The 24,024-nt window shown below is 29.8% G+C and overlaps 2 protein-coding genes across 3 annotated transcripts; one reads left to right on the forward strand and one right to left on the reverse strand.

Moving 5' to 3' along the window:
• Positions 1-142: 142 nt before the first annotated feature.
• Positions 143-16,016, reverse strand: LOC135963884 (uncharacterized). The gene is given in 9 exon segments (XM_065515882.1): positions 143-412; positions 799-969; positions 1,047-1,183; positions 1,247-1,625; positions 3,749-3,951; positions 9,684-10,044; positions 10,115-10,291; positions 10,363-11,930; positions 15,592-16,016. Coding segments are annotated over 9 exon segments (3,543 nt in total). The 5' UTR covers positions 15,982-16,016; the 3' UTR covers positions 143-255.
• A 394-nt stretch (positions 16,017-16,410) lies between these two features.
• Positions 16,411-23,765, forward strand: LOC135963885 (E3 ubiquitin-protein ligase MARCHF5). Of its 2 annotated transcripts, XM_065515884.1 has the most exons (4): positions 16,411-16,713; positions 16,869-17,647; positions 17,716-17,912; positions 23,061-23,765. In XM_065515884.1, exons 2-4 carry the CDS (start codon positions 16,922-16,924, stop codon positions 23,515-23,517), a joined length of 1,380 nt encoding a protein of 459 aa, XP_065371956.1. In that variant the 5' UTR covers positions 16,411-16,713; positions 16,869-16,921; the 3' UTR covers positions 23,518-23,765. The 2 variants fall into 2 exon arrangements, with proteins under 2 accessions (XP_065371956.1, XP_065371955.1); XM_065515883.1 differs by having other exon boundaries at positions 16,411-17,647.
• The last annotated feature ends 259 nt before the right edge of the window (positions 23,766-24,024 follow it).

The following is a 24,024-nucleotide window of genomic DNA, read 5'->3' on the forward strand; positions in this document are numbered from 1 at the left end:
TTTCTATTGAGTTTATGGCTTGACAGTTGCCAGTTTCTACGGAACCTATAATCCAAGATTTTTCTTACCATTTTGTAGGAACCCAAATGTGTAAAGATTTTTCTTTAAAATTTATTTAATATATAACCAAAGATTGAAGATGTTGGCAGTAAAAAAGTAATTCATTTCATTTATTGTTTAAAAAATACTATAGTTATACTTTGATACTATACAAATAAAGAGTATTAAAAAAAACTAAAAAGTTAATACCATAAACTATTGTTCATGCACTAAATGTTGTTTACAAAATTCCCACATAAATAAAGCACCAGTTACGTGAACATTTAGGGAACGTATTTGACCAAATTGAGGTATTTCAACAGCATAATCTAATAGACCAAGTAGTGGTGCTGGTATACCATCCTTTTCATGTCTGAAATTAGAAAATATATATGTATATTAGGCTGGGTCGATTTTTTTCATAAAAAAATTGTATAGCAGTATGTATTTGTATTGTATTGTATTTTAGACCTATGGTTTCTTGAGGAAACTTTCTTAGAATTTAACGTAGATTGCGTTTCTGCTATACGATTTTTTACTTTTTTATCGTCCATACAATTCGACTCGGCCTAATGTATATATTATTAGATATCGGCAGTTTCTATATCAAATGGGAGTACACAAAAAGAACACTAACATTTTTTTTAAAATAGATTTTGATTTTCATGACCTTTTTTATTTGTCATGGCACATAAAAAATTGCCATTACCGAATTAATCGAAATACAAGTGTTATCTTTGGTTATATTTTATTACTTACCCCAATAATAACACACACTTCTGCGGAAATTTAAAGTTACTAAAATTTTGGCTATTACAGGTTTGTTCAGCACCAACTATAGCATAGCCCTGTAATTTCTTATTCATTAAAAATTCCTTCAAATCTTTTGGCTTGACTTCAACTATATTTAAGGTTTTTTCTGCTGTCATGCTAAAAAGAATTGAAACAATATTTTATTAGATACTTATGGTATTTACAAATTTACACCAAAATATGTGCAAACTCACCTTAAATTTTTAAAATCATTTTTACTTGTGTCCATTTTAGAATCCATAACAAGATTTTGTATACCCAGCACCTCACATGTTCGTGCAATACCACCTAAATTGGGTAATTTATCTATAAGACTGGCAACAACAAACATCTAGATATTAAGAATAAACAAAAATTAAATAATTTTTGAATTTTATTTTACATTAAACATTACCTGTGCAGGCTTTTCTTCAGTTGGATAAATTATTAAATTATGTGGTTCGGTAAGATCATTGACTGGATTCATTTTTCTTTGAATTTGATCATTTATCGTACTTTTCTGTATCGTATCTTCATTTGTTGACACTTTAATTTTTTTCATAAACGTTTCACGACACAGTTCTACCTGTGCTACGTCTGCAGTATAGCTGTTTAAGTCAAAAGATTCGAAGAGTTCGTCAAATGGAGTATTTGTTATATAAAGAATTATTTGAATCCTATCAATTTCTTTTGGAAAGGTACATATTTGCATACGAATATCATTTAAATATTCATTTAATTTTGTTCCCGTAGCATATTCAATTGATTGCATTAATTGTTCACTGCCTTCAATTCTGCAAAAATAAATACAAATGGTAAAAATAAACCACACGTCCAAAAGTTCATAAGGAAATACATAATACTCAAATACAAATGGTTATAAACTTTCGATAATTTTACAATAATTAGTTTCACAAACATTTGTGTCCGAAAATTAGTACAAACAAGAAAATAATTAAGTGATAACAAATAAATTTCAGGTAAAATACATAGTATATTCCTATTTTGTTATAATTACAAGTCCCACAGTGGTTTAGAAACATATTATTGCTCGATAATGGATGGCAACCGAACTTTAGTTGCGTTTCCAGAGGGTAACCACAAATTTCTGGTAGCCAATTTGGCAACAGAAAAGATAGCTGCCAGTTGCCATCTGTAATACCATTTAGGCAACTGAAAACGCAACTGAAGTTCGATTGCCATCCATAACAAGGCAACAAAATCGAAAAAATTTCGGAGTTATAATAACAAATTAAAGCAAATAATATATTATTTACGTGAAAATAGCTAATTTTTGAGTTTTTAAAAAAAACATGAAAAATCGAAAACGGCAAAAATTGTGCAGATTTATTACTCTATCGCGAAGTCACATGTAATAGGAACAAAGTGAGATGTCGATCTGACCCGACAGACGTTGTCCTGTCCAAATTAAAAAAAATACTTGCGTTCGATTTGCGAATTTGTGAGAAGCGGTTTGAAATGAGTAAAAATAGTTAAAAGAAGAAAAATAACGTATTGTTGAATGATAATTTTTATTCATTGAATACAATGAATCTTATGGTAATGGAATAAAATATACATAGAAGCGTTACTGAAAGACAAAGAACCTAAGTCTGTTGTCAAAAATCTAAGTCTTGCAACAACAGAATACATGTAAATCAATGTACATATTTTGAGTTTTCGTAATCGAATTTTGGTCTGAAATATGAGTGATCACAGATCGAGCTCCTTTTCTTGATTAAACGCTTATTGGCCAAGTTATTAGCGTTTAATCAAGAAAAGGAGCTCGATCGGTGATCACTCTTATTTCTGGCCAAAAATCGATTTTTTTATATAAAAACTCACAATATCTAAAATCGATATTAACTTGGCCAATAAGCGTTTAATCAAGAAAAGGATGTTGATCTGTGATCACTCATATTTCTGAACAAAAATCGATTTTTTATATAAAAACTCAAAACATCTAAACTCGGCTAATAAGCGTTTAATCAAGAAAAGGAGCTCGATCTGTGATCACTCATATTTCTAATCAAAAATCGATTTTTTATATAAAAACTCAAAATATCTAAATTTGCTAATAACTTGGCCAATAAGCACTTAATCAAGAAAAGGAGCTCGATCTGTGATCACTCATATTTCTGAACAAAAATCGATTTTTTTATAAAAACTCACAATATCTAAAATCGTCAGTAACTTGTCCTATAAGCGTTTCATCAAGAAAAGGAGCTCGATCACTCATATTTCTGACCAAAAATCGATTTTTTATATAAAAGCTTAAAATATCTAAATTCGCTAATAACTTGGCCAATAACCGTTTAATCAAGAAAAGGAGCTCGTTTTGTGATCACTCATATTTCTGACCAAAAATTTATATTTTATATAAAAACTCAAAATGTCTAAATTCAAGAAAAGGAGCTCACAATATCTAAAATCATTAATAATTGGCCAATAAACGTATAATCAAGAAAAGGAGCTCGATCTGTGATCACTCATATTTCTGACAAAAAATCGATTCACTTAATTGTGAATAATTTCGAAAATAATCCACCTATTTTTATGGTAAATATCTCATTTTGTTCCTATTACAAAAATTGTTGCCGTTTTCGATTTCTCATGATTTTTTTAAACAAATTTGCTATTTTCACGTTAAAATTATATTTTTTGCTTTAAAAGGCAATATATAAACGGAGTAAAGGTTATGTAAATTTAAATTTTTCTAAGTTTATTTTAATAATATTGGACTAACCATTTTTGAGTTATCAATAATTATGTGGAAAAAAAATTCTACATAGAATTGAAAAATTTGATATAGTGGTTATTCAAGCCATTTCGACCAATTAATGAAATTTTACAATCAGAACTGAGGTGTTTCTGAGTTGAAAAAGATTTTAATTTATTGTAGGTTAAATACACTTACCCTTCCGAAAAATGTTTTTTTTTTAAAAGTATATTTAATGACATCTGTGCAAAAAGGCGAGTTTGAAAATTGGCACCCATTGTAAGTGCCAGTAAATATGAAACCTCCGTTTTTCTGGTTTCAAGCTCTGCACGATTTATCAGAAAAATTATAAATGCCACCGATATAATAGAAACCTGTTGACTAGAAGTTAAACTTTGTGCCTGAAATTAATGTTAAGATTATTATATTTATTCATATATATTTTTTAACTCCAATATGTTTTTATTATATCGAAAAATATTTGTATATGGGCAAAAACACATTTCTTTTAAATCTATGAAACCGATCTTAGCTTGTACCATTTTTCTTAAGTACATATTTATGATTTTTCCAAAATTGCACTTTTGTTTTTTTTAACGGATTTTATCTATCAGCACAGAGTTGAAATCTCAATCTAATTCAACTGCATAATAATTTGGGGATTTCTCTAGCTGTTAGCTTTTAAATTGTCTTCAGCTGTCAATCAAATGTTTGTAGATGGGAATTAGATGCCATTCGCAAATATGAACAATCTTGCAAAAGTGAACTGGTCTGGTTTTAATTAGCTCATATTATCGCGAGTGCCTGTAAAACTGAAGTGAAGTTACTGAAGTGATAGTTTAAAAAATATTTAAATATAAAATTATAATTATATTATTACCCAGTAAAAAATAATGGAAGTGCATCTTTACATATGACATTTTAATCACATCTAAAGTTGCAAATGAATCTTTTCTACCTCTGAAGATGTGATTTTAAATATGGGTATTTGACACTGAATTATAAATATTTCGTTGATGTAATTGTTTCCTACATTTTTTGAATTTTATAAAATTTATTAAAACCTGTAAAAATTGGTATACAAACAATTTTTACATTTTTTAATCATTAAAATTAATCAACCATTGTTTCATATATTTATGTTTTGTAATGTACATATTTTATTTACTTTTTATAAATTTAAAAAAACAATATAGGTATCCACTACCTACATTAAAATAACACCTTAAAATCGAAATTTAATCGCATCGAAAGCATCGAATTTATTAAGTAAAAAGTTGTCAAAAATGAACAACATCCCTCCAATGACAAGCTAATGTAAAATTCATAGCTTTTTCACCAAAATTGGAAGTACATCAAGCATGCTATTTGTTGTGAAAATTCTGCATCTTCTTCCTCACTTTTTTTGCTGGGTATAATTAAAATAAATTATAATAATTAAAATAAATTTATTACCGGTTATGGTAATAAATGTTTGTAAACTGAAAACGAGATCCTCCAGGAGAGTTTTCAAAACAAGTTTATTTTTGCAAAAAGTCATACATCTAATTTGTCTCTCATTTAGGTCTGGGAACCAGTAAGAGATTTAATGATGTAGAAAGTAATTATTCTTTGAATTGTTAATTACGCTTTTCTACTGAGTGCATTTAAAAATTCCAATACACCCTCAAATTTCCGAGATATGGGCAAAAGTATATTTTTTGGACGAGCAAATTTAAACATTCTTAACTTAGTCATTATTTAACCGATTCTAAATTTTTAAACGACAATAAAAAGGTACTGTATCGGCTCAAGCGTAATGAAACTGTATGAAATCGGTCCATTGTTTCACCTAGCCCCCATACATAATGGCCTCAAGAGGCTTTTTATATTACTGTTGGAAATTTTTAACAAATATTAAGAAAAATCGAAGTTTGTAGATTTATTGTATACAAAAATGTTGAAGTCAAAAGAAAGTATCTCTGTGAACCTATATATTTTAGCTTATAATTATTCAACTAAATTCAAAAATAATCTTAAAAACATTTCATTTCTTCTAAAAATCAGGATTAAAATTTTTGGAATTCATGTAATTTTGACTTTAATTCTCAAAACTACCGTTAATGGGAATACTGTATTATTTTATTTATTTATTTTATTTATTTATTTAATTTAGTCTATGGATATTATCCTTACAGACTGAGTGTTAAATTAAATTGTACAATGTATTCTTAATGTAAAGATTGTTAGTTATTTAAATTGATAATAATATTTCGTTTTACAACATCAACATTTAAAGTGAAATCTATAAAGTTAAACATTTCGTTAAAACTACAACATAATTTCCTAAACGGATCTGCCATTTCGTAGTTTGTTCGAAAAGTTTTAACATAAAGTGGGTTATTAAATCGTAATGAGCGTTGAGGAACATTTAATGATATATTACTTAAAAGAAAATCGGACAAAACATTTCCATTTAAAAGATTTACAAGAAATGAAACGTTAAGCATAATTCTTCGGCTTTTTAATGTTGGCAGTCGAATCAAAGTAAGTCGTGAAGAATATGATGGAAGCGAAGAATATCCTCGATATACATCTCTTAAACAAAATAGCAAAAATTGTTTCTGGACAGATTCGATACGATCAATGTAAACATTATAGTAGGGGTCCCACACAATTGATCCATACTCTAAAATCGGTCTTACAAGTGATGTAAATAATGTTTTAGTGATGAAGGGATCATTAAATTCCTTTGCCCATCGTTTGATAAAAGCTAAGATTCCTCGAGCTTTGTTAACAGCCATCGTAATATGTTGTATGAAGTTTAATTTTCCATCTAACAAAATACCAAGATCCATAATTGCTTTTACCGATTCTAGTTTATAACCACCGATGTAGTAGTGATCAAAAACATCACACCTTCTCGAAAAAGTCATATGCTTGCATTTTTTCAGGTTTAGTTCCATTAAATTATGGCTGCACCAATTATAAAAGTTATCCAAGTCCTTCTGAAGGTAAATATGATCTGGTGAATGTTTGAGGCTTAAAAATATTTTAACATCATCTGCGAACATCAGTACATTCGAATAGTTTATTGCTTCAGGCAAATCGTTGATGAAAAGCAAAAATAAAATAGGGCCGAGATGACTTCCCTGCGGAACACCGGATTTTACCAAAATATTTTTCGAAATTGTAGAATTGAATTTTACGGACTGTGTTCTGCATAAAAGATATGACTTTAACCAGCTTAAATAAGTATTGTTGAAACCCATTGTATCCAATTTTTTTAACAGAAGTTTGTGATTAACTTTGTCAAAGGCTTTACTGAAATCCGTATAGATGACGTCAGTATGTTGACCAATAGTAAATCCTTCATTAACCAAAGTTGTTAATTGTAGAATGTTAGTCATAGCTGAAGATCCTTTGCGAAAACCGTGTTGACAAGTCGTTAGTAAGGGAGATACTTGATGAACGAGAGTCAGTAATACATTTTTCAAAAAGTTTTGGAATAGCGCTTAGTTTAGCTATGCCTCTATAATTTATTATATTTGATTTATTTCCAGATTTGAATAAAGGAATGAGGAACGATTCTTTCCAAATTTTAGGGAAGTAACCACATTTTAATGATGTATTAAATATAATTGATAAAGGTGTTGCAATAGCTGGAGAACAATTTTTCAAAACACAACTTGGTATGCCATCTGGTCCACACGACAATGAGGATTTGAAGCATTTTAAACATTTTATAATGTGTGTAGTGTCGAGTAATGGGAATGATATCATTTGAATGGGGTGAACATTAAATGGATAGATTTCATCATCATCATATTCGGCATTAGAGTAAGTAGATGCAAAAAATTCAGCGAATAAGTTGGTAATTTCCGATTCATCACTTGACTCTGTACTTAAATATTTCATAACTTTCGGGGTGCCACAAATCTTCCTTTTTGTGTTAACAAAAGTAAAGAACGACCTCGGATTGTGTTTAAAATTACGTTTCATTTTGATTAAGTAGTTTTTATACAGTTTAGCATTTAACAAATTGTATTCAGCACGAAGAACAGAATATTTTCTATAATCGAGTGCGTGGCCAGATATTTTGTATTTTTTGTAATGCTTATTTTTATTCATGACCACAGCAATAAACTCAATGTTATAGGCTGCATCAAATTTTAATTCCTCAGCTGAAAATTGATTAGAGATCGCTATTAATACACCACCCCCAGTCGTATTTGTAATTCTATCTCGACGGAAGACTTGAAAATTGTTGCAAAAAATTTCCATATTTAAAAAAGTATTGTTAAGCCAGGTCTCGGTGAAGCAAATAACATGATGATTCAAACTAAAACTATCTTGATATAGTTTAGAGCATTTACTTTTCAGTCCTCGAACATTTTGATATATAATATTAAGTTGAATATCATTAGTATTAATTAGTTTTTTTGGTTTGTTGGTTGACGTGGTAGAAGATGTACAGTATTGTTTACACGTTGATTTATATTGTATTCATATTCTCGAACTATAACATGATTTGGCCAGAATGACGGATCAACAACACAGTCAAAAATATTAAATGGAACAGTAATTTTAAAAGACGTTATACTCCTTGTTTGTGAATAAGAAAATTTGTGAACAATAATGTCGACATTTTGGTTGAGCTGAGATTTAATATAAAAATCAATATCATCAGCAGAAGTGTCAAATGCAAAGCGTGATATGAAAATTTGTTTCTTTGGAGGGACTACTCTTAATTCCCTACGAGAAATAATATTGTTTCCATTATTCATTACAACTTCGGCATAATTTAAATTTGTAACAGGGTTGGTGTTGATGGCAGAACTAGAGGCAACTGGATTATTTAATGGATCCTCATATACTGCCGTGGTAGAGTTTCGTGATGATGTTGTAGCAGAATTACTTAAAGCAATGCAGTTGACAGAAGAAGTAGCAGCATCAGTTTCAGCATATTTTAAATTAGTAGCAGGGTTAGTGTTGATAGCAGAATTAGAGGCAACAGGATTATTTAATGAGGCATCGGAATAAGCAGCAGCATCAGGATTTAATGGTGTAAGTAAAGCAGCATTAGAGTTGGTGTGATTTTCTTTATTGTTTTTTCTGGATGATTTCCGTCTTTTGGGAGAAGACTCAACAGGAGATTTTATTGAGTCAAGACATTTAAAATCATCAAAAAGTTTACCATAATTAGAAATTCTATCCGAAAGCTTATTTGCTTCATCTTGAATTTCTAAAAAATGGTTTTTTGTTCCTTGGAAAAAACGGTAAAATGTTACACTAATTTTTCTGCAAGAATTACAGCACCAGTGAAGTCCATTATTCTTTACAAGAGAATCGGCAACATGTACAGATAGACCACTACATTTTACGTGACAGAGACCATGACATAACCAACAAATAATCATCCTTTCATCATCATTAGTAATGGCACACTTTTTATTTACACAATTCATTTTAAACAGTATTGTTTGTTGGGTAATACAAATTTTAAAATTAACGGCAAAAGTTTAATGTGTTTTAAATAAGCAAAAGCAATGACTCTCAAACTGTTGTAATTTGGCACTACACTTTAATTACCAGTGTTTATGTAACTATAACAGCTGTGTGTATGTTTGTTGTTATTTACTTAAAGTTTCTTTTATTTTGATTTGTATAATTGTTTCAATTGTTGTTGTTTATAATACACTGTAGTTGTATTTATTATTAATTTCACAATTTATCACTGTACGAGTGTAGTTTATAAACTGCTTTCAATGTCACAGGTAGTATATATTGCAAATTCAACAGTATACAAGTTTTTAATTATAATTTCTTTTAAAACAAATTAATTTGTAATTTATAAAAAGAGCGGCTTAAGAACACGACCGAACAGAACCAGAGCTAAACATTTTTTTACGACGATTTATCACTTAAATTAACTTAAAATATTAAATTACAAAAATAATTATTTTTTATATTATTTAAACCGAGATTACTTTTGGGCCCCTCATCAAAAAAAAAATTCACTTTTTGTTCATACAAAACGCTACTAATGTGCTAAGAAATAAAAATCGGAAAAAAAATATTAAAATATCAATAAAATGGTATTTTTTGCCCATATGTTCCATACAACTTCAATGGTGGGTATTTTTGAACTTACCTCTTTCAATTTACTTAACATAAAATCTATCCTTTTTTCATATATTCCAAGAATATATTCATATATGTATATAATATTCAGTTGATTATTTTCATTTAATACGATGTTCCAAATCTGATCTAATACATCTTCATCTATGTCTTCATATGCAGCGTAGATACAAATTGCAATTCTCAATTTAGTACGATGTTCAGCAGAATTTTCAAAATATCTTGGCTTCTTCTTGGTTAAATCTGTATGATATTTTAATAAGTCCAATACAAATTGCTTGTTACTAAATCTTTTTACTTGATCCAAGGTAAATATTCGCAGAACCGATATTTCAGCGTCGAGGTGATTAAAGCAAAATGCTTCTTCAATTCTACAATAAAATGCATTGAGCATTGAAGTATTTTTTAATAGAATGTAGCGCATATTAGTGGCAAACTTACCTATTTTCACCTTTGCTTGCTAACTCTTTAAACAATTCATCTGTACAGTGCTTAAGCAAATTAATTTCGGTGAAAGCAGTCGGAATGTATGTATATTTTTCAAAAATTGTTACGGCATATTTATAAACTAAATCTTCATCATAAACTCTACGCAGATAATTTGAAACACAATCTAGTCTGCAATAAGGATGCGAAAAATGTATACCTATGAATAAATATCGTTTTATGTGTTTCGTATTCATACTTACACAAGTTCAGAGTTATCTTTTAAAAGTTCATCAATAAACCACAAATCAATCACCTTGTCAGATTTATCTAAAAATCTTTTAGCAAATGTATCTAGTACATTATGCTTTATTCCTGAGTTCAATATAAAACGTAGTGTGTCCTCGGCTTCATTTTCAAAATCAGACTTTTGATAGATGTAAAAAGAAATAGCAGCGCGTTGACATTCTCTCTGTTCATACTTATCATATGGTGGCGAGTCTAGGAAACAGTTTTCAAATATGTTTATAACTTTATGTAAATCACAATATGTAAGTGAATTCAAATCTATGTTATATACATTTTTAATTTGTTTTTGATTGCATTCCGAAAGCTCTAAATTAAATAAGGCAAATTTTAGCCAACCATGTAGTTCAACTGGTATGTCATTTAGAAACAATAACAGTTCGTTTTGGTCCCATTCATTGTTTGTAAAAATTTCATAGAATCGTTGTTTGAAAATGTAACTGTTGAGCCCAGAATCAATTAATGACGATTTTTTATTAAAAAACGTTTCATAATCGCTGTAGTTATCGCTGGAATTATAAAGTGTTTCTACGTACGTAACATATTCAGCCATAGTCATTTTCTTTACAAAATCATCGAAAAGTTTATGGCACATTTCTATTGTTTTTTGCCGTATAGTAAAATGTTGTAATTTTCGAACACAAGCGGATATCTTTAAGACCATTTCAAGGTTCAGCGATTTCGGCAATTCTTTTTCTCTAAGATTTTCAAGCCATACATACAAAGGCACCGACTTCCAGTTCTCAACTTTGGGTAACGTTGTAAGAACATTTATTAAATTACCCTATAAAAAAGAAGGTAATAGGTTTCTATTAAGGAAATAACCTTCATAGTTGTAAAGTAAGTTGGAGTTTGTTGCTTGCAGCAAATGTTTCAATATGTCCGCACTTAAATCTGAACATGTAAACGTCTTCAGAAGGAACTCTATGGACCAACGTAGTACCAAATTATTATTATGTGTTAATATTCGTATGTACAGAATTTCTAACCAAGATGATTTCAGATGTTTACTTTTAATTATCTCCTCGAGGTTTTCCAGTGATGGTATTATCAAATGAGATTGTTCTTCTTCAAGATTTTCCAGTATTGTTATATACATTATCCAAGAGCATTCGATTTGTTCTTTATGATCAGAAGAAAGCCACATTGCGGCAACAGTATTGATATTTTCAATAAAATATTGAAAAACTTTCTTAAGCAGAAAGTAACCACATTTCCTATATTTCCTTTGGTCAGATTTAAGGAGATGCTGAACGATACCAACTAAAATTGGTTCATCATGAAAGTTGGAATTAATTGCTTTAAAATCATCAATTAGCTGAATTAATATATCGAGTTCTGTATCTTGAATGATGCCAAGTTTTAAATTTGATTCAAATGTGAACTTTAAATTTAACCATAACGATGTGAGGATTTTACAGCTTTCAGGAAACATTTTCATATACAATTGAATGCAAGCAAGACAACATGAAATTAGGGTTCTGCATTTAATCGATGTCACAATTGTATTTAATTCGCGCAACAACTAAAAATTAAAAAAATATACAGAAATAGAATTGTATCAAATAAGAACACAGAGATTTGAGTTAGAAGAAGTATCTTCTTATATGTATATAAATAGGCCACACGTTTTTTTGTGGTACACTTTTAAGTATGTTATTGTCCACCAATATTGATGAAAAACATATATGGTTTAAAAGGTTATTTTCTCTAGATGTCCACAATATAAAATTCTTTCCATAAAGCGTTTTAAATTTGCTTGAAAATCAACAACACCATGTTTATGCACATCTAAATACACGTGTATTTGTACACAAACGTGAAAAATATTTTTGCGTATACTCAAAAGTAACTGTATAATTTCGTTATTAGTGGTCGAATTTTGACCACCAGGCGATCTTAGTAATACTAAATATACCATCACAGGTTTAAACAAGTAAGAGAGCTATATTCGGCTGTGCCGAATCTTATATACCACTCACCAAATTATACTTCAAAATAAAAAATTTAAATATTTTTAGGTAAAAAAAATGTTTTTTTCAGTTTTTGAAAAAAAAAAAAATGTTTCGAATTGTTTTTTTTTAATTTAAAATTTTTTTTTTTAAATTTTAAAAAAAATTTTTGTTTTTTAAATTTTTTTTGGTGAAAAAAAATTTGTTTCCGATTTTGACCCATTATAGGTCCAACTTACTATGGTCTTATATACGTCGCTGCAAAAATCTTGAAATATCTATCATTAGATATCCATATTGTCTATATTAATGACTTAGTACTCCGGATATACAGTGGTGGCCACGAATTTAAGACACGACTTATAACGAACTTAAATATGATAATTTTTACAACCCTGCAATATCAAATTAGATCATGTTTATTTTTCAGTGTACCCTGTAATGTTAAGAAGAAGTACCGCTATTTTGTTTTGTTTGTTTTTACATTTTGTTGCTATTTTTATTATACTTTCGTAAAAACGTGCTTTTAAAGCTGGACACGAATTTAAAACATATAACAAATATTTGGTTTTTAAGTGACTATTTGGTGTTTTTTGAAGCTAAAGGGTAAGTAATGAATGTTTCATTCCATTTTATGTTGGAATACATCAAATTATTTAGTTAGAAATGGCCAGAGGTACTTGGAGTTCGGATGCCGAGCGAAAACTGATCCAACAAATGAATACTGATGGAAAACAATAATGGAGATTTCCAAGCTACTTAAATGTTCCAGATCCAAGATATACAACGCACTTGAACACATCAAGCAACATGGTACCACCAAAAATGTCAAACAGCACCCTAGAGCCCGAACAACTACACCTAGGGAGGATAGCTTAATTTATAAATTAGCTGTTAAAGATCCTTTCAAGAGCTCAGGTAAAATTAAAAGTGAGATTTCATCGGATTTTGGTATTAATATATCGTCCAGGACAATAAGAAGACGTCTGAACGAGAAAAACTTACGTGGGTGTATAGTCCAGCGTAAACCACTTGTGTCAAAAAAAAAAATTAAATCCCGACTAGCGTTTTCAAGAGAACATCTCAATAAGCCGATGACATTTTGGAAAAATATACTTTGGAGCGACGAGTCGAAGTTTTGCCGCTTCGGTTCTGATGGAAAACAGTACGTATGGCGTCCTCCAAACCTGCAGCATCACCCAAAGTACACCCTTAAAACGGTTAAGCATGGTGTTGGCAATGTCATGGTGTGGGCAGCATTTTCCTGGCATGGTGTAGGTCCTATTCACAAGATTATGAGTAAAATGGACCAGCACATTTACAAAAACATACTGACAAGCGTCATGATACCATTCGCTGAAGACAACATGCCTCTAATGTGGAAATTTATGCATGATAATGACCCTAAGCACACTTCACGCCTAGTGACGAGTTGCTTAGAGGATAATAATATAACAGTTCTGAAGTGGCCAGCTCAATCCCCGGACCTCAATCCAATTGAGAACTTGTGGAATGATGTTGAGGAGCATGTACGAGCAGTAAAGCCAAAAAATTTGGGCGATTTATGGGAAGAAATTCAAAAGGCTTGGTATGCCATTCCTAAGAAACGCTGTATGGCCTTAGTTGAAAGTTTACCCAGAAGATGCGCTGCTGTGATCCAAAATAAAGGATTTCCTACCAAATACTAGGATTGTTTTATGAAACTGAGTCTTAATTTAGTGAATTAACTTTTATTTTGCCTATGTCCTAAATTCATGACCAGGCTAAAACTTGTATTAATCTGTATAATATGTAAATAAATATTCGAAACAAAATATAGGTAACAAACTATTGTTAATTTTTTTTCATAGCATTACTAGGATCTTTAAAAAAATAACATAAATCTAAAATTTGTTCGATAAGATGTAAAAATTATAAGAAATATATAAGTGACATGTCGTGTCTTAAATTCGTGGCCACCACTGTATGTACATAGGTCAAAAATCGAGGTTGTCCTGGTTTTTTCTCATATCTCAGCCATTTGTGGACCGATTTTGCTTATTTTAAATAGCAAACTTCTCGAAAGCATGTCTGACAGAATTATTGAAGATTTGGATCCCGAAGATATCAGGGGTCTTCAGATAATTGATTTCAATAGTCAGACAGACGGACAGACAGACAGACGGACATGGCTTAATCGACTCCGCTATATATAAGGGTCCAAAAATTCCCCAGGCAAGAAAATGTATGAAAAAAATTTACTTATTTTGAGAAATATTAAAATATTTACTTGTATATGAGTTTTGTCTTCGTAGGATACCGTTAACCTATTCGAAGCTATGAAGGTATTATTCATAATAAATTTTTAAATCTATAAAAGGTATATAAAACAAAATTTCCATACAAAATCAGTTTTATAACAGGAAGGATTTTAAAGTCGTACAACTCGTAAAATAGGCTACGTTTTTATGCTTATAATTAAGAGAGCTATAAATACCAAACAAATTCAAATACAAACTGTTGTCATGATCTTAATTTATACCTTATTTTTATTTAACGTTTCTCCTAATATAAAAATCATATTGAGGCCAATAAACTTGCATTACTTAAAGTGACTTAAAACTCTGGGGTTTATCGAGCTAAAATCTGTATATCAACATTTTCTGCAGTTCTGTCATATAAATTCAAAAAGGAATCTTTGGTTCACAATGTTAATATACAGTACCATATTATATATCATATAAAAGGTTTATTGAATGATACCCATACTGATCAGTTCATTTTCGAAATATGTATGTATATATTGACTTTAAATTCCTATAACTGAGAGCTATCAACACTAAAAAAATTATTAAAATGCAAGTTATTTAGACAATCTTGATCTATGTCTTTATTTTGAACATTATTTTTTCCAAAAAAAAAAAAGTTTCAACAATTATTTCGCAATATATGTATGTAAGTTTGTGCAAATAAATTCTTCATCGGTTCACACGAGAACATATAGAATAGAATTTGACAGTTGAGTACAAAATTATTTCCAAGTTAATTGCGCGTTTGGCCCCATGTTAAACATTTACTTAAATATATATTTAAACAATGTTTTAAAGGAAAATTTCCATACAAAATTTGATTTTAAAACGTTGTTGCATTTTTTTGGTCATACTGTCTATTCGCCTTGGTTAGGTTGTTAGTTCAAATTCGCCATTTTTTAGTCAAATTAAAAATTGGGGATTCCCATACATATATGCAACTTACTTTTTCCGATATTGGGACATCATTGTTTCCAAAATACTTAATCGAGCTCATAATTTGATAGACAATTTGCACAACGATATTCAAATCATTTTCATCTTCACGGTGGTCTCCTATAAAATTAATCAAAAGTATTCCAATGTCGTCTTTTAAATAATCTCCACGACTGATCCATAACTTCAGGCAGCGATGGATAGACACCAACGTGACACAAAGGTTATCCTTTTGATGAAATTCATCGAAATGCTCATCGAAAAACTTAAACAATTCGTCGAGTTGTAGAAATGACTGGGTGACATTAGCACCATCAGAGAATGTTTCCATAATTTCCTTTTGCACTTTTATGAAATTTTGAAAATTATTGCTGTGATTGTTTAATTTTTCAGATTCCATTTTAATTAATAATTAAAAAGGCAAACAAAAATAAACACAAAACTACAACTGGAAAATAAACAAACAACGGCACATTTCAAGTCGAATTTATACAGATGACTGCAAAGGCAATTTCGAGCGAATTTATTAATTTTTTACATAAAGAGCAAGGCGTGGTGTAATGATATACAAGGTGACATTAATCAAACAGCTGATTATTTTTTTGCTCGAGTTTGTTTACAACTTCAATCTTGTCAAAATTTTTTTTTGCTGTAGTTTGTATACATTATGTCAGTTGTTTTTGACACTATAAAAGTTATTTGTTTTTGTATTGTTGTATTTGTTGCCGTAACGCATACACCTTATAATCATTACGCCATGCACCTTGCTCTAAACTATAGGAAGCTGATTGATAACAGTGGCAACCCACTTTAAATTCAGACTAAATTTGACAGTACCCGAAAAATATGAAAAATTGTGTTTTCTTTTGTAAATACATGATTAAATTTCCGTCCAGAAAATGTTTTATTAATAAATTACTGGCGATAATCTTATATTTATAATAAAGTGTATAATTGCAATAAGTCTAAATTGTACTAAAAATTAACTGGGTGAAAACAGAAGTGAATAAAAACAAAAACGAAACGTCGGCGAAAAATAAAAAGCAAAGAACAAATCTATCAAAAAAAAAGAGAATTTATAAAAAAAAACGTCAAATTGTTTTGCTATTTCTGTTTTCTGCTGAATAAAGTGGTTAGTTTTCTACCAAGAAAATGAATGCAGAATAAATAAATTGCGAAGTCAATAGATATTTATTTATTTTGTGCTCACAAAAAAAAAATAAAAATGCAACTTTAATCACTATCGGAAGACTTTTTAATAATATATGTATTTGTGTGTTGAAAAAGGAAAACTAAACGCATAAGTCGGTGTTGTTCAAGGAAAGACGGAGAACAGTTAAATGGAAGAAAACAGTGAGTCCCCAACTTCATCAAGCAGAATAATCACGAAAGCTAAAATTGAATCCAACATGGAATCAGTGACAGGCAATAAAGATGTTGAGACTGATGAAAACAATGCAGCAGGAAATAAGGCCACACCCGAAACAAGACATCGCTCCGATGATGACATCAAGGGACATGTTAATGTCAAGGATATACAACGTTCAATCTCAAACGAATCTAGTAGTTCGGCCATACAAGTATATCAAAATATAGATCAGTTTGTTGCTGCGTTACCCTCGACTTCTCAGAAGACAACTTCTGATGGTGGGAGCGAAGACGGTGATCAAACTCAGTCTCAGAGTCAACAGTGTCAGCTATTGCAGCAGCAAGATAGTGGTGACAATGAGCGTAGTTGTTGGATATGTTTTGCTTCGGATGAAGATAATCGTTTAGCTGCTTGGGTACAACCTTGCAAATGTCGTGGTTCTACAAAGTGGGTGCATCAGAGCTGTCTCTATCGTTGGGTAGATGAAAAGCAAAAAGGTAATGCTCTTCGCACGGTCAGCTGTCAACAATGCCAAACCGAATATATAATAGTCTTTCCTCAAATGGGCAAAGTGGCCAATATTTTGGAGGCCTTTGATAATCTAATAAAACGTGTGAGTCCCTTCTTAGCAGCTGGTATTTTTGTGGGCTCCCTATACTGGACAGCTGTAACATATGGTGCCGTTACTTTTCTTCAGGTAAAAGAAAGATACATATTTTTATTAGTAATAGCTATAAATAACATTTTGACCTCATTATTTTTAAGATTGTGGGCCACAAAAAAGGTTTGGCTCTTATGGAAAATGGTGATCCGCTTATTTTACTGATCGGTCTTCCTGCCATACCAGTTTTCTTGGTTCTGGGTCGCATGATTCGTTGGGAAGATGCTGTCATACGATTGATTCGTAACCGCCGTAATGTGGCTCGTAAATTGCCTCTTATGAGTTTCATTATACCATATCCGTAAGTATAATTAACTTTATTATACCCTTCACCTTGATTGGTAAGGATATATTTATATATATGTATGTAGCTATATGTGCATTATTTTTATAAGCTCTACAATATTTATCTGCGATACTGTAAATAATATATATTTTGGGTTCATGTAGATAGGGTGTGTAATGTATAGTTGTCAAAGACCTCATATAATATCGTCCTCTCTATAAAACAATAGTGTATAAGCATATACACCATTATTTTTTTTTATTGCTTAATAAGAATCTACATAACTTATTCTATATGTGGAAAAAAATTTGGTGTAATTCTACTCCCACAAAGTGGGTCAAAAGATCAATTGAAATATTACTTTTGTTCCAGATGTCTACTAACACAAAAAATTATACACTATTGTTTATTTAAGGGGACAATATATATCGTGTATTAAAAATTAGCACTCAGTTGTATAAATTAAAAATAAAATATTTAAATAAAATTTGACAATAAGAAAAATAGGTCTCAAAATGGTTGAATTATAAATAAAACATTAATTATAGATATAAAAATATATCAGAATCGATCTAAAAATGTAAAAATCATAAAAGACACGACTATTTTTTATGTTTGAAATATTTAATAGATTTCAAGCTATTTTTCCCAAATGTCATGTGTGGGAATGGGATCCAGAACAGATGACCGCTGATAAAAAAAAACTTGAACCATTTATTTTTTCAATTCAATGTATTTCATTAACATAACATTTCATTATTGTTAAATATAAAGTGAAAAAAGTGGGAAAATTAAATAAATAATATGAACATTAATTACGAAGAGCAATTGAGTGCAAAATATTTTTTTTTTTGTCAATCCGTCTTTAGCTAACACAAATAAACTCGACGGTTTGCCAACGCGAGAATCTTTTCTTGTTCTTACCAAAAATATATAAATAATTTCAAAAAAATTGCTCATACATAGGTACCTATAGGTATTTCCATAGGGTAACATAGAGACGAGACGTAATTGTCAAAAACCTAAGTCTGTTGTCAAAAACGTATTTCTCGCAACAACAAAATACATGCTAGTCAATGTATTTTGTTGTTGTATCAAACATATTTTTTGTTGTATTTTTGTTTGACAAACCGTAGTGTCTCGTCTCTATGTATAATTCTCTATGGGTATTTCTTAATGCCAAATAAAAAATGTTAAAAAAAAGTTTTTCGTAAAAAAAAAATTTAAAAAAAATCTGGCTAGGGACACCCTAATGACAAATATTTACTCAAAAAAGCGTAACCACTTTTTTAGTACAAATTTGTTTGACGTTTACTCTTACAAGTGTTTTGTAATATAAAACTAAATATTTGTTTTGAATCATCACAAGTAAAATAAGTTTTTAAAATAAATAAAAGAATTCAAATACAATTTATTTAGTGGTTACGGGTTTTCCGTAAAATATTTGCCATGTGTGACCCTACCTTTAGCGGTATGAAATCGTCCCCTTAATAAAACAATGGTGTATAATTTGTTTGCCATTTCGAAATAATTGAGTTTAAAATTTTTGTGTTAGTAGACATCTGGAACAAAAATAATATTTCAATTGATCTTTTGACCCACTTTGTAGAAGTAGAATTTCACCAAATTTTGACCACATATAGAACTAGTTATGTAGATTCTTATCATGCAATATGGTGTATATGCTTATACACTATTGTTTTATTGAGAGGACGAATATACTTTTATACCTACTCTCATAGCTCCCAAATACACATACAAAATTTCATAAAAATCAGTTGAGTCGTTTCGGAGGAATTCAAACACAAACATTGTGACACGACATTTTTATATATGTATTAGAGATTCATTTATTTATTATATAATTAATTACATTCTGAATATTGGTATTTACAAAACAATGAAAACTTTGGTTTCATTTTTACAAAAATTGTGTGGCCTTAGTATTGACATATTATTTTGTTGTTTTTTATTACTGCTTCACATCGACGATGCTTTGAACCAATTAAAGATTCAATCCTCTCGTTTGAATTATTTTGCCATTCCCTTATCTGATAAAGTTTCCTTCGAGGTATAATTTTAAGTCCATATTTTGTGATCTACAATGAGAGGTTTTTTTTTTCGCGGGGCAATAGCATCCAAGACCAGTGGCCGAATTATAGCATTCGTGATCAAATGAACTATCGTATCGAAAAATAATTTCGATATCATGCTCGATATCGAATTCCATAATATCAAATAAGAAAATTACGATAAATTTTGCTCTAATTTGGTCCCAGCCTCATTTGTCCTACGACTAACAGTTCGAGTAGTAATAAGCCAATTTTAGATTATTTATAATCTCCCGAGTAGTATTTTTTTTGAATTTATTAAACATTCTTCTTTTATCTTGAGTAGTAGTTGAGTTTTACAGAACAGACAGGTTCTCAGATTTTTTTTTATAATTTTTGAAACTGCTGATTTATTAATTGATCATTTATCACCCATAGTTTTTTTTCTTCAATTCAGCATTAAAATCGTTTATTATTTTGGTTTTTGCATTGGAAGTCCAAAAGTTTCTATTGTTTTGCTAAGTTTAAAACCACATTCTATAAATGTGTTTTTTTTTAGAATTTAATGCTTAAAAACGATGAAATTTACTATACATATTTTATTAGTAACTTTAAATTTATTTTATGTTTGTAAAACTTTTCGCTTTTACGTGGAGATTCAATATGATTCCTTCCAAGATGTCCGTCGGTTGGATAAAATAGGACCCAATATAGGTTATATATATATCAGACTAGCTGACCCGACAGACGTTATCCTGTCAAAATTAAAAAAAATGCTTGTGTTCGATTTACGAATTTGTCAGAAACGGTTTGAATTAGTTAAAAATAGTTAAAAAGAAAAGAAAAAAAAACGTATTGTTGAATGATAATTTTTATTCATATAGGTTTGGGTTATGTTTGATTTGCATTTGATTTTAAAATATGTATGTACAATGAATCTTACCCCTGTCTATACCTGACAAATTTTTATCATGATAAACTTCAAAATGGTTGTCTAGATAAAGAATTATCAGGTATAGTCTCCATTTATTAGTATTATTGCTTCGTTATGATAAAATTGTTAGTGCTTTTGCTTAGACAATTTTGTCTTGACAACAAATGTCATTTATTGTTATGATGAATATTTGTCAAGTATAGACAGGGGGTTATGGTCATTGAATAAAATATACATAGAAGCGTTACTGAGAGACAAAGAACCTAAGTCTGTTGTCAAAAAACTATTTGACAATTTAGATATTTTGAGTTTTTATATAAAAAATCGATTTTTGGTCAGAAATATGAGATCCTTTTCTTGATTAAACGCTTATTGGCCACGTTGTTAGCAAATAAATATGAGTGAACACAGATCGAGCTCCTTTTCTTGATTAAACGCTTATTGGCCAAGTTATTAGCGAATTTAGATATTTTTAGATCGAGCTCCTTTTCTAGATTAAACCCTTATTGGCCAAGTATTAGCGAATTTAGATATTTTGAGTTTTTATATAAAAAAACGATTTTTGGTCAGAAATATGAGTGATCACAGATCGAGCTCCTTTTCTTGATTAAACGCTTATAGGCCGGATTAAGAATGTAGACAGCACTGAAATACATACTTTTAATTAGATTTTTAATGTTTAGGGAATCCCCTTATATAAAAAATGTGTTTGCGTTTTTTTGTATGATAACGAATGAGTAATTTTATTTGTTATGTAATTTTATTTCAATGGATATTTTCTCGTGATCTCCTTTTCGAATTTTAATTAATAAAACTCTGCTACAAAATAACACTTTTTGTCAGAGCATGAAAAGCGACCTAATGGGGGTTGTAAGCCTAGTTTTACGATTTTAGATAAATCGAAAAAAGTGGGCATAAAAACTTAAATAAAAATTTACTAAATCATTTGAAAACATTTGATTTTTATTTATATAGATTTCAGATTTTAATGTTTATAATTTAATTTGCTTAATGTATGTATGTAAAAAATATGTAAAACAGAAAAGAGCTTTTATAAAACAACATTTTTAGAAATCCCATGAAAAATTAGTTCTACAACAAGTTGTATAATGCATTCATATAGCCAAATTACTCGTTCATTCCATTTCCAATTGTATTTCAGAAGTTTCTAATTGTTTTTCAGAAGTTTCTAATTGAATTTCAGATCAGTCGATAGTGTGCTGGGCTATTAATCTGAGGGTTGCGGGTTCGATTCCCGTCAGAGACTCTGGGTGTATATGCAGAAAAGAAAAACGCTAAGCAGTTTGTGTTTGTTTAAAAAAAAATGTTTCCAATTATATTTCAGTAATTTTAATTTATACTGAAACAATTTTCTAATTGTATTTCAGAATTTTCTATTTGAATTTTATGGAGCAAATACACATTCTTAGAAACACTTTTAGAACTAAAATTCACTGATGAAAGACATCAGTGAATTTTGTTTGAAATTGTCAAGCTTGGAACTAGTTTAAAAAGCAGATGAGGAATTTTTATTATTATTTTTTTGTTCATTTATACATTAAGCCAAAAATCGATTTAGAACTCGTTGGGAATAGATTCGTTTTCAAAATATTACCGCATAACGTAATGAATATTACTTCCAAAATTTCCATTACATTAGGCCAATTCCTTATTATGCCTCCCACACAGAAGAAAATTACGACAAATCAATTGTCATATTAAATACCGAATTCGTCAATACAATTATTTTTTTAATTGAAAAAGGCACCAACAACCGATTTTGTAAATATAAAAAATGTTTTTGTCACTTAACAATTTTAACATCCAAAAATATTTTTTAACAACCAGTTTGTCATATTGAATAATAAATTAATAAATAAAATTGTCAAATAATGCAATTAAGTAATATACAATAAAATAAGGTATGTAAGGTATACTTTGGTATGTAATTTAGAAACGCTTGAGAAAGTGAGGTTTTTTTCTTAAGTACAAGTACATTGCTTCTATAAGCTGTACCATTTGCAATTTTCGTGATGGGGTCCTTCTATGGTGGCCGTCCTTACAAAATGTATTTTTTCCCCAAAACTATTAATATAATATACGGCACAGCCAACTATAACACTATTATTTGTTAATGTTTGTGTAGTGATAATACTCCTTTTCATTTCATCCAAATAGCGAGGAAGATGAAGAACAAACTGCACAAAATCCTGCAACACCTACACTTTCAGATCCTGTATCAGCTACAAGAGTTTTTTGTGGTGCTTTGCTATTGCCAACAATATCATCGATTGTGGGACGTTTGCTATTCGAATCTATTGAGAATACCTTACATCGCACTTTATTAGGTGGTTTAACATTCATAACGGTTAAAGGAATTTTAAAAATCTATTTAAAACAACAACAGTATACGCGTAAAAAGAAACGTCATATAGTCGATTATACCGAAGAAAACGTACGAAATTATGTTAATCGTAATTCTTCAACAAGAAATCATGGAGCTGCCGCCGCAGCTGCAGCCGCTGCAGCAGCTGCTGCTGCCGGTGCTCAACAGCAGCAACAGCAGCAACAACAACAACAACAGCAACAACAAGCTTATGTGCCAAGACCAAATACACGAGATAGTATGGTGTAAAGAAACAATTAACAATTTAACAAAATTACGATAATTAAAGGAAAAATGGGTAAGAGAACAAGAACTATACAAAATTTTACATTAAACAACAAGTTCCGTCGTATATTAGTAAATTGTTTTTTTTATATACATTCATAATAAAAAACTTAAAACTCTGTTAAATATTAAACAAATGTTATCAGATTTTGTTTATTTTAATTCCAACACAACTTTTTTCAAATAAAATCAAATGCGAACTTTCATATAAATTAATGGTACTATATCTTAAATAGAAAATATTGAATTTAACTGAGGGAAAAACTGTCAATTCGTTTATAAAATTATCAATTATAAAAATAATTGAAAATTAATCTATTTACATATGGGTGAATCCATATCAAAACGGACAGAAAACTGCTATTTTCAAATTTAACATCTTCGATTTTAATGAAATTTACCACACATATTACGGTTCCAAAGGGTTCCTCAAATCAATGACTTTTTCATCGGAAACCCATTCCATTTCTA

Source organism: Calliphora vicina, chromosome 1 (assembly GCF_958450345.1).
Source record: "Calliphora vicina chromosome 1, idCalVici1.1, whole genome shotgun sequence".
Lineage (NCBI taxonomy): Eukaryota > Metazoa > Arthropoda > Insecta > Diptera > Calliphoridae > Calliphora > Calliphora vicina.